The sequence below is a fragment of the Pipra filicauda genome, unplaced genomic scaffold (genome assembly GCF_003945595.2).
Source record: "Pipra filicauda isolate LSUMZ 115617 unplaced genomic scaffold, ASM394559v2 scaffold41_size5083284_pilon, whole genome shotgun sequence".
NCBI lineage: Eukaryota > Metazoa > Chordata > Aves > Passeriformes > Pipridae > Pipra > Pipra filicauda.
Window position 1 is genome coordinate 4,901,177 of NW_024104554.1, and position 11,040 is coordinate 4,912,216.

At 41.1% G+C, this 11,040-nt stretch overlaps 1 protein-coding gene across 1 annotated transcript; it reads right to left on the reverse strand.

Annotated features, from left to right (window-relative positions):
* Positions 1 to 669: 669 nt before the first annotated feature.
* RNASEH1 (ribonuclease H1) lies at positions 670 to 9,025 on the reverse strand. Its single transcript, XM_027726063.2, has 8 exons — positions 8,885 to 9,025; positions 8,681 to 8,811; positions 8,066 to 8,263; positions 7,384 to 7,483; positions 6,864 to 6,918; positions 5,709 to 5,793; positions 3,967 to 4,091; positions 670 to 1,792 (listed from the first exon to the last, which is right to left on the reverse strand). The coding sequence occupies exons 1-8, from the start codon at positions 8,989 to 8,991 to the stop codon at positions 1,706 to 1,708; spliced, it is 888 nt and encodes a 295-aa protein (XP_027581864.1). The 5' UTR covers positions 8,992 to 9,025; the 3' UTR covers positions 670 to 1,705.
* Between the last annotated feature and the right edge of the window lie 2,015 nt (positions 9,026 to 11,040).

Sequence of the window (11,040 nt, forward strand, 5' to 3'; positions counted from 1 at the left end):
CTGTCCTGAATTTCCAGAGTAAGAAAAATAAACATTGGTATCAAATTAATATAAAACTCTTTCCTATTAGATTTTCTATTAGAATCTACCTATTAGATTCAGGTAATCAAGTTGCTTGAATTCAGTATTACACAGTTGTAATGACTTACCAACCATTACCTACATTTTTTCCAAAGCTTCTCCTTCAAAAAAATAGGATTTCCATACAGCAAATAGGATGTACATGTTTAGCTAAAGATGTATGATACGCAGGTTATTAGATCCCACCTCTTCAGTACACTGCTTGTCACATTTTTCTGCCTCAACTGGAGATCTAATATGGGGTAACAGGGTATTTTCCTTCAAGCCAAACTTTTCAAGTAAATGAACACGTAATTGTGTGCATACACACGAAAGAAGCAGAGGGGAAAATCTAATCAGTGATCTCCTTACCCCTAGATGACCTTTACTGTGCAGGTTTGGATGAGAGAAAAAAAGTAAAAATCTTTACTTATTTCCTAACTACTAGCTAGCCAGTTTCTGCCTTCTACCACAGTCTGTGTGACTGAATACAGAAGACCTCATACTTTGCCTCAATAGTTCTCTTGCATTATCTTTACTAAGTAACAAGCTTCTGCAGCTCTAACCATTCTGTATAGCAATTAACAAATACAAATCCACTTCAGTGACTTCAAGCTTTAAGCCCTACTATTTAATGGTACAAAGGTACCGTACAGAGAAGTTGACCCAAATAACACACCAAACCTGTTTGCTCTTCCTTCTACACTTGCACAAAAAAGAAAACTATATTGATTACTGGTAATGACTCTCCCGTTCAAGTGCATATTAGCCATTCCATTAATCTCAGCATTTTCTGGAAAAAATGAAGTCAAACACTTGACATCTGGTAGATCTGGAGAAGCTGATCATCTTCTAGTTCTATTTCAGATAAAATGACCTTTGGAACAACACTGAAGAGGAACTAACAATGCTAATAAGAACCAGTATGCATAAAAAAACCTACTTAATGGAAACAGGAAGCCAGAGACAAAGAGCTTGGACATGAAGCAGGTAGAGAGAGGAGAACAGTAAAAATTCATTGTCCAAGTTTTCTTGTGACCTGGCTTTTTACTTTGTTCATTCTATCTTGCAAAGTAACATGACAAAGAAATCTACAGGTGCTGTAACAGATGTTACTGTGAGGCACACAAAGGTGAGCGTTACAAGCCCATCTGTGAGGCAGATGCTGCCACACCAGAATGCCAAAGTGGATCAGTGGACATCGCTGTGTTAGGTAACCTCTTACCAAATCAACCAAAGTCCCCCTGCCCCCAGCTATTTTGGGCTGCAATATATATGTCTGTACAAAAAAATAATTTATTTTGCTAAGAGAAAAATACAGAACACTTCTATTTAATATTACTCCTTTAGAAGTCTGTCTTCATGGTGAATTCGTAAGTCTACAAGAACGTTGACCCCACAGCCCTTTCCATAAAATGAAATAAACCCAAATATGCAATATCAATTAAATATTGTCTCAATTGTAAAACAAATGCAATAGAAGGAAATGCATGTTTTTCTTCCCAGAAGTTGGTATATATTTAGTGCTTCAGGCCAGAATAAAGTACAGTTCAAAGTTCAATTCTGAAACAATTACAGCAGCTCAAGCTGCTGCTGTCATGTTAGGCCTCTTCCTCCCACTGCAACAGTCTCTAGTCCCAGTACATCAGCACTTTTGTTTACAAGCTCCTTCTCTTGCTAGTCTATCAGCTTCTTCATTTCCTTGGAAGCCAGCATGGCCAGGAATATGCATCTGTCAGGACAAAATTTAGGAGTATTAGATATGCAAGAAACCAAGCAGAAAGTATATACATGAAATTTGATCACACAACACCCTTTCATTCATAGTACAGCACCACCTCCTCAGAGGCCCTCACCTCACATTTAGCCCTTAGCTGTTCTTCCCAGGGATTTCCATAGTTTCTCTTCTTGAAGGAAAGTCTTGCCAAATTTTGAAGATCATCTTTATGAGAAGTAGTGAATTGGATAAGGACCACCTAACCTAGCCTTTAAGAAATGCAGACGACAGCTGCAATTCAAAATTCCCAGTTTTGGAGAAGAGAAAAAAACCTATCAGCATTCAGTACTTAAACTGAGTTAATCTTCCCCCAAAAGCCAGGAGCTCTCTATTCCACTAACAGCGCTGGCGATCAGCACTCACTTAGGATACAGAAACAGGGTATTAAAAGAATCTCTCAAATTTCAGATGTTTTACCTGTTCATCCTTCAATTAGGAACTCAAAAAACTTTCAAACCTAAGCCCATCCTTGTCAGAACTAAGGGTGGTGGAGGAAGGTGAGGAATTAAAATCAAGCTTGCTATTTGACAAGATCTGAGAGGAGACAAGCATGAAGTGTGTGTGAGATGGTATTAGGTTTACATGGCAATGTTTTGGTACCAAGTGGGTACCAGCCAGGGGTTGGCTTCTGTGAAAAGATACCCACATCAGAGAGAGTCAGATCCAGACAGCTCCAAAATGGACCCATGGTTAGACACAACTGAGCCCATCTGCAAAGCTGGTGGCTCTTCTGTAATAACATGTTCAAGAAATAGCAAAAATGCTTCACACCAGCCAGAGAGGAGTGAGAATACATGAGAGGAACAACCCCGCAGACACCAAGGTTATTACAGAAAGAGAGGGAGGAGCTGCTCCAGGCACTGTAACAGATTCCTCTGCAGCCTGCGATGCAGCCCATGGAGAGGCAGCTGTGCCCATGAACCCCTGGAGGTCCTTGGTGGAACAGAGATCCACCTGCAGCCCATGGAGAACCCCACACCTCAGCAAATGGATTACTATAATGATGTACAGGCACACAGCGCTCCTCCTGAAACAAAACCCTTCCTGAGTTTAAGAGATTCAGGTTTAAGAAGTGTACATAAAGCAGTATCTTAACTATGTAAAATACTCCACGAGCAACTGAACTTAGTTGGTCTTAATTAGTCTTAGTTTTAAATTTGTACACTTTCTTCTCCTCAACAGCTAATAGGAGTAGTTATATAAAATCTAGTCAGCCTTAAAATTGGAGTCACCAACTCTGTAACAGAGAACAGCATGAACAGAAGAGTATCTGCAGTAGATTTCCCATAGAAAAAGCACACATTAAAGATCTACGTGATCCTGTTTTCTAAAGGGTAAAGACAGAAGCCCAGTAAATATTCAACTAGCAGCTGCAAAGTCAACGGTACACAGATCTATTTCTAGAGGCAGTGGTCTTATACCACATTTAGGCTAAAAGTTAGAAGGAGAAGAGGGAAGATATTCCCTACAATGTTAAGCACTGATGTTAAAAGGTTACAGAAAAATACATTTTACCAGAAATACCTGTACAGAAGTTGGTTTACCTCTTTACTGGAGAGCAAAACAATTTAAAAATAGTTGTTTTAAAGAGCTTTCTGTACCAATTTTTCTTAGAAGAAACACAGTTAAGGTATAGAAAACTAGAGTCAGTTTATTTGGGTAACACACTCTCAGTTTTCCCAGTTTAAACAATTTTTAACAGTTTTTAACTGTGATTGAGTTACTCCAATGAAGCAGCATCTCAGAGAGTTCTGAAAAGCAAATCTAGAAATTCAGCGATGACACAAAAAGACACAGTTATGTTTTAAGGTCAGATTTTCAGGAACAGAAGTTTCATCTGCTACCAGCATTAACAAACTAAAAATAACTATGGCAGGCATTTTCTAAGTAGTAATAAGAGACAGAAAGAAATATAAACATTCTTTTAAATAAATGAAATACTGGTTCCAAGAATCTAGAATATGTTGCTAATTTGCTTTAAATATAAAAAGCAGCTTCCCTGTATTTATGGTTTTATCTATGGATATACAATATTATGCTCTAGAAAATACTTAGTTATGGTCATACTTATAAGGTTTTAAAAGACGCGTGTTTAAGATGTCATTAAAAATAAGAAATGAGGAACTTACCCACTGAATTTCTATGTCTTTTGATAGCTTATCAAGTCTTTCAAAATCTTCTTTATTTATTACACTTCCTCCTGAACTTGTTCTCCAGCCATTTGTCTTCCAGTTGTCAACCCAACTTGTAATACCTGTAAAGGGATTATCATGTAAAGGGAGCATCACCATAAAAATGCTATTAAGGAAGCCAGCAAGCATCAAGATGGATCCAATAGCCTTTTAATAAGACAATAACTCTGTAAAAGTCTCAGGCAAAGACAGTGGAGATAGAAGATATTCTTGTTTGGTTCTCTATTGCTGTCTTTCAGGACTGTATTTTTCCATTATTAATTGAATTACGGAAACATGTTTTCCCAAACAGGTATTTAATTTAAAAACTACAATCTTATACATGCATTACACCAAAATTATCTCATGAACTTCAGTCAACTGAAGCTAAGGATATGCTTGATGGTACAGTAAGCTAGAACAGATCTGCTGCCTTGTTTGTTTAGAGAAATTGAGGAGACACATGCATAGGGGAAAGATGGATGGCCAGCTGTTTTATGGCTTCTGTACACTAAAAAGAATCCTTCAGAGAAGGACCAGGTAAGCACAGTTCTACAGAACTTAACATTCTGTCCATCCCTTGCTGGCCAGAAAATTTACTATATTACTCCTTAAATAAGGATCCTTTTTTATTTTTCTTTAAGATCTTTGCTGGTGTGGACAATGTAAGACATCCTTACTGTTTTTATGACAAGCTGACCTGAACCAAATAGGAAGTCACCAATCTTGCAAACAAAACCTCCTAAAAACCAAACCACATCCATTTGTATTTAACAAGCCTCCTTCTCCAGCATTTTAAAAAATAACTCTTAGACACATTTGCAGAATAACTTCAGTTAAACAAGAATGGAACCTGCACCTCAGTGACCCAGAATGCAAGAGCAAATTGCAAGCAAAAACAAAGAGTAAAAGCACAACATTTAATTTTTAATCAAAAGTTTTTGTTTAATGTTATTTCAAAAAAACCCCATAAAATAAAACCTCCAAAATGATCTGAAAACAGAAAACACATGTACTCCCTTTGTAAAATTGTGACATACAAAGAAAAAAATACATATGCAGTTCAGATTATCGCGGGAGCAAAATCTGAAGATCTCGAGTATAGATGGAATGTAGAGGAAAGAGGAAGAAGTTTTATTCAGAAATTAAGTTCTTATTGGCTGCTTCATATGGTATTTATAAGGAATAAAATTAAATTTTCCAAGTCTTTGGATAAAGGTGAAACTTTCAGTACCTACTCTGAGCACATATCATCTCTGCCTAGTCTTCCAGTGTAGCCTAAAAGCTTGGAAGCAAGGGAACTTCAACATGCGTGTTAAGACAGCCTCTCCAATCCAAGCAAAACAACAAGAAACCTATAGGGTTACTACACCAACTTCCAAGTAATCTCCTGAGAAAGCCTTAACAGTGTATACATGAATGACATTTTTTCTAGACCTTGTGCCATACTGAACATCTCAAGACAAAAATCCTGTGGCTACTTCTGTCAGCCTTTACTGTAACAGGCACTTTGACGCTACTCGTAATTCATGCAGGCAATGCCTGAGGATTCGAAATATTTCCCCGAGCAGTTATGAGCGCTAAGTTATACATTCTGTCCTTATATCCCTCTCTCCAGGACTCAGCATGTTCCGTGGGCCTTATGTAATGAAAGAGCAAGCAGTGTGTCTTTAAGTATCAGGAAAAATAAAATAACTTACCGTTAATAGTGAACTTGCTATCAGTGTAGATGATCAGTTTCTTGATGTTTTGACTCTTGGCTTGCTCTATCGCTTTGCAGGCTGCCTTAGGAATGTTTCAATACAGTCACAGTTAAGAACAGAATTTTGACCACATGCAATTAAAATACCAACAAAGTACCTGATGCCAACATAGAACTATGGGGAGTATTACTGTAATCTCCCTACCCACGGTTACCGACATGCTTTAGAGTAGTGGATCCAAAATTATGCATGCAGATGACACCTTTATGATTCAGGCAAAGAGGCAGGTTTTTAAGTTGCACTGGCAAAAAGCCCACAAAACATTCTGATGTTCAACTCTGTGCCAAAGGAACAGCTCTCTGCTCCATTTTCTAACGCAACCTCTATCAACTGCACACCAAGTTTTAGGCATTTTCTCCTTAGCTAGGAGGAAGGATTCACAGTCTGGAACTCTTAACAGGTTGGGGTTTTATTTGGTGCTCTGAAATATAACAGGGAGATGTGGCTGGGTGAGAATGTAGAGGTGAAAAGCTCTTTAGTGACAAGTTTGACTGCTGGCACACCAACACCACCTCCACTTGTCTCTCACTAAAATTAACTTCTTGTACTTTTAAGATCAATTCCCCATTTGAGTTCTTTCCCAAACTTGTAGTGTGGGATAGTAGCAGTACCATAATTAAAAGGAGGTGAGAAGGGAAGACTAAATCTGCTGTTGCCAACAGAAGTTAGTCAGAAGCCTAGAACTGTGTGTTATATTTACCTGAGGATTATGACACTCTGATCCTATCATCCTCAGAAGCTGATTCTCCCCTTAACCTCTACTCAGCAGCCCTTACTCCAAAGTCTGAAACATACACATTAAAAATGCAAGGCAACCTATACATATTTGAGCCAGGCTTTCCTAATGTAAGGCTGTTTTAAATAGCTGTGCTTGATGACATTTAGGAATTCTCAAGGTGAATTACCTTGTTCAAAACCAATAAAGACCAATAAAACTTGAAGAGAACTATTTCTTTCAAGTCATAACTCTGGATACTTTGTGTACTTCCCTCACCACTCCATAACCAGCTTCTGAAGATCAGAGTTGAAACAGTGATGAGTGTGCTACTGCAATCTAAGGTGGAGAAGCATTTCAGAACATTTACTACTTACATGTATTTCTGCTCTTTGATTAGTCTGCCGTCCAGGAAGTCTTTCACTGGTATTTCTGTGTCCAAGGAATGAACAGTAGATTAGTTACCCCAAATATTCACAAGAGCGGATAATGACTACACATTAAAAAAAATAATAGAAGAGAGATACTTTTCTTTTCGTAAAGGAGGATGACTATAGTCTAGCTCTAGCTTCCACATGGACAGAGCAATCTGCACATTTGGACCTGCCATCAATATGCAATTACATTCATAGTCTTCCATGCACATGTACTTCTATTTTAAAACTTTCTGCATTACTCGAATTATAGCTTCAGCCCCATAAAATATTATTTCCAGTTGATTTTTCCCAGAAAAGATGATTTCTCTTTTACCCACAGCAACTTATTAGTCTAAGAACACTGTCATTGAGTCTCAACAGCAGAGTTTCATATTTAAAAGGAGGCTAGTATTGTAAACTACATAAAACCAAACAGTAATATATTCATTAAAATAAAAAAAAAATCTATCCAGCTACTTACAAAGGGTGGCCTGGTCCCCAGTAGACACCTATTCCAGCACGTGCCCTATTACGTCCATTACCTGAGCAACAACCATCTGTATAAACAACTACAAAGTCACCTACAAAAAAATTACCAAAATCAGAAGTTAAAGCACCCCTTCAAGGACACAGACTCTTTAAGCTGAAAGAAATGTCTGCTGGCACATTAAACCCCAAAAGTTTCCTTCCCAGAGAGCCCTTCCAAAAGTTAATTACAGAAGCCAGGTGAATTAGTAGTGCAGAACACCAGAAGTTCCACTGCAGCTTCACACCCTCACTGCTGTCAAACTAGTCAGCCTTAAAACAGCTTCTGTCCCAAGTCCCATACTTCTCACAATAGTCCCTGTCTTCTTCAGCCAACCTCAAAAGTTCCAAGCTACATCTGTGTATTTAAATACAGTCTGTAACCCAGACACACATAAGATCACACCTATAATGATATAATTAAACTGTATCTTGATTCCAGTTGAAGCCAATTAAAATTACACTGAAAGACAATGTGAAATAGTAGATTACGGTTCACATTTCCATTTTAAAAAGAAACAGTGGGCCTAATGCTGCCATACAGAAACCTCCCTGAAAGCTTTCTAATAGTTACACTTGTTGCTTATGAAAGAGTGCAAAGAAATTAAAATAATTAAAGGACTTATCAAAGACCTCACCCATATATGAAAATTTATCTTCACTGACTGTTGGTGTTGAGTATGTTGAGAATAATTCATCATGTTTTACACGCTTAGCAACCTGTTCTTCATTTGTAGACTGCTCATATGGCCTTTTGCACGTAGTGCAACACAAGGATTTTAGTTCCTCTCTCTGGCTACCATTTTCCTGTGTTACAGCCGGAAGACAAAGTGCACCTTCCAAAAAACAAAAAAGATAGAAAGTTCAACACATACAAGATGCAGTTTTATTTGGACTAATTCTAAAGACAACAGTGGTTATCATCTCTTAGCAATGTTACTTTGTTACCTGACACCACCCCGGAAAAAAAGTACTACAGATTACAGCAGTCATTCTTCAGCCTAGATCAAACTGAAGAGGAGACACATACATGCAACGGCCCTTAAGACGGAGACGGTACAAGCACTGTTGTCCAAGCAGCCACAGAAGCACCTTCGCTGCACTGGCACATCCATCGCCGTGTCGGTACCGCCAGTGACAGGACGAGCAGGAGCCGGAGCCGGTGCCCGTCCCGGCACAGCGGCCGTGCAGCCCGGGCAGGCCGGGCCCTGTCCCGCTCCCGCCCCTCCCTCAGCCCCGGCGGGACGCGGTACCTGCCAGCTCGGGCTGGGGCTGCTGCTGCCCCGAGGGCCCGCCGCGTACGAAGGCCCAGGCGTCCTTCTCGCTGGCGAACTTCTTGAAGCTGGCGGAGGGGAACTTGTTCACCTGCTCCTGGCATTCCGCCCTGAAACAGAGCGGGCGGCGGTGAGGCGCGGCCGGGCCGGGCGGGGCGGGCTCCCGGCGCGACCGTCGCTCACCAGGTGCGGTAGACGCCGGTGCGGCGGCCCGAGCGCACCGCGTAGAACATGGAGCCGGCCTTGGTGGCGAAGCAGGGGCTGAGCAGGGCCACGAACCAGCGCAGCATCACGGCCCCGCCGCCATCCGCCCGCCCGGCCGGCACCGCCGCGCCTGCGCGTCACGGGAGCGCTGAGGGATCCTACGGGCCGGCGGGGAGGACAAAGTAGCGGAAAGGTCCAGGGCGTGGGTTTTGTCCGGGCTTGCTTTTTCTTTGTTTTTGTTCCCTCCCCCCGACAATAGCTGTATTTTACAATCGTAAATCAGCTGTTGTTTTGGAGGTGGGTCACGAGGTGTGTGAGATCGCAGCGGTTTAAGCAAACAACGTCATTCTGGAAGTCCCAGTTGTTAAAAGGCGAACGGGATCTCACAGGTCATTAAGCGGGTTCTTATCCTGCTGTTCAAATCAAGGGCTCCAGGAAAGCGTGTTCCAGCCGAGCCTTGTGCCGAGATGGCCCCTGAAGTGAGGAGAAACACCTTCACAGAATCACAGGATCATTAGGGTTGGGAGGGACCTCTGGAGATCATCCAGTTCAGCCCCCTGCTAAGGCAGGGTCTCCTGGAACAGGTGACACAGGAACACTTCCAGGTGCGTGTTGAATGTCTCCAGAGAGGGAGACTCCACAACTTCCCTAGGCAGTCTGTTCACTTCTCTACCACCCTTATGTAAAGTTCTTCCTCATGTTAAGGTGAAACTTCTTGTGTTTTAGTTTACAGGCATTGCTCCTTTTCCTGTTGCTGAGCACCACTAAAAATGGTCTGGTACCATCCTCTTGGAGGATGTGAGATATTAACGTGTATTAATGAGATGCTTGTCCAAGCAGGTTGAAGTTCAACTGTGGGCATCTGCAACCCGCTGCCATGTATCCTTGTATCTGGGATGTAGTGTGCCTGGAGACCAAAGTGTCTGGGTATGTGCCAAATTCAGTGTCTCAACTGAGCTGCTGGCGAGATCAAAGTAGTGAAGATGGGGGCACTGGTATGGTTGCCTCCAGAAACAGGCCAGTGTATATGTGCGGCTGGATTTCCCTTGTAGCCCCAATAGAGATGCACTCCAAAGCTGACCACAGTGTGCCAGAGCTGCAGAGCGCTGTATTCAGATTTACAAGGGTGGCCCGGTAAAATGCCAAGAATGTGAAACACTGGCCTGGTTCATTTTGCCTTCAGTTGTGAAAACAGCAAATGGGTTCAACATTACTGTGCGTATCATGACGCTTCTTTAAAAAAAAAAACAAAACAAAAAACAAAACCAAAGAGCTTATGCGTTTGAGAGGCTTTGGTGGAATACAGAAACAATGTGGTCAGGGCTGTATCTGAATATAATTACTGCATTTTTCTTGCTTCCTCCAAGATGTTCATGAGACTTCATATTACTCTTACAAAATGTTTATGTCTGCTTTTCTCAGATCAAGATTATTTACACCAATTGTCTCTGTAAAGGTCTCCACTGAGACTTCTCACTACTTCCTGCCTGTGATATTTTTATTTTATTGCTCTTGGTTAGCTTTTCTTTTAATTATGATTTTCTATAGTAGAAGGATTTCTTATTCCTTACAGGTTTGCACATTTTCATTACTTGTAGTTTTCTTTGGTTAACACATACTAAAGGAGCAACGAGCAGTAAGTCATGGGAGAAGTAAGCAGAAAGAAAATTAATTCTCTGTTTACATGAAAGGACTTAGCAGTAACTCTTCTACTGTCATGACCAACATGCAGAACTCAGATTCAAACTGGGAAAAAAAAAGACTTTTGAAGTCCACTGAGTACCACACACCCCCTTTCATTGCTTCTTCTCCCAACTGGTAAAACTGAGGCTGCACAGGGTCATCCAGCCCTACCTTTACTGTTGCATCTCCATTGCTGATTTTTTGGGGCTGCTGTGCTGCAGTGGTAGGAGAGATGAATTCCTTTCCTCATATGACAGGTGGCATTTTTGCTACAGTGGCATTTAGCACTGCTAGGCTAAGCCACACCTGTGCTTGCTTTGTGGTACTTGCTCTCTGGTTGCTGTAGCACTGGTGTACTTGGGGGTTTTCTAGTCAGCCTGGGTCAGAGAGGATGTTTTGAGCTCTCAGTTTTTTTGAAATGGGTGTGAAGACTTGCCAAGAAGTGAAGTATT

What these genes read in the sequence shown, in the direction of transcription:
- RNASEH1 (XM_027726063.2), bottom strand. Translation starts at nt 8,991, where the DNA reads ATGCTGCGCTGGTTCGTGGCCCTGCTCAGCCCCTGCTTCGCCACCAAG. An exon ending in AGATAAATTTTCATATATGG is followed by an intron (nt 7,484 to 8,065) that starts GTGAGGTCTTTG and finishes ATTTTTTTGTAG; the next exon opens with GTGACTTTGTAGTTGTTTAT. An exon ending in TGGGGACCAGGCCACCCTTT is followed by an intron (nt 6,919 to 7,383) that starts GTAAGTAGCTGG and finishes CCTTGGACACAG; the next exon opens with AAATACCAGTGAAAGACTTC.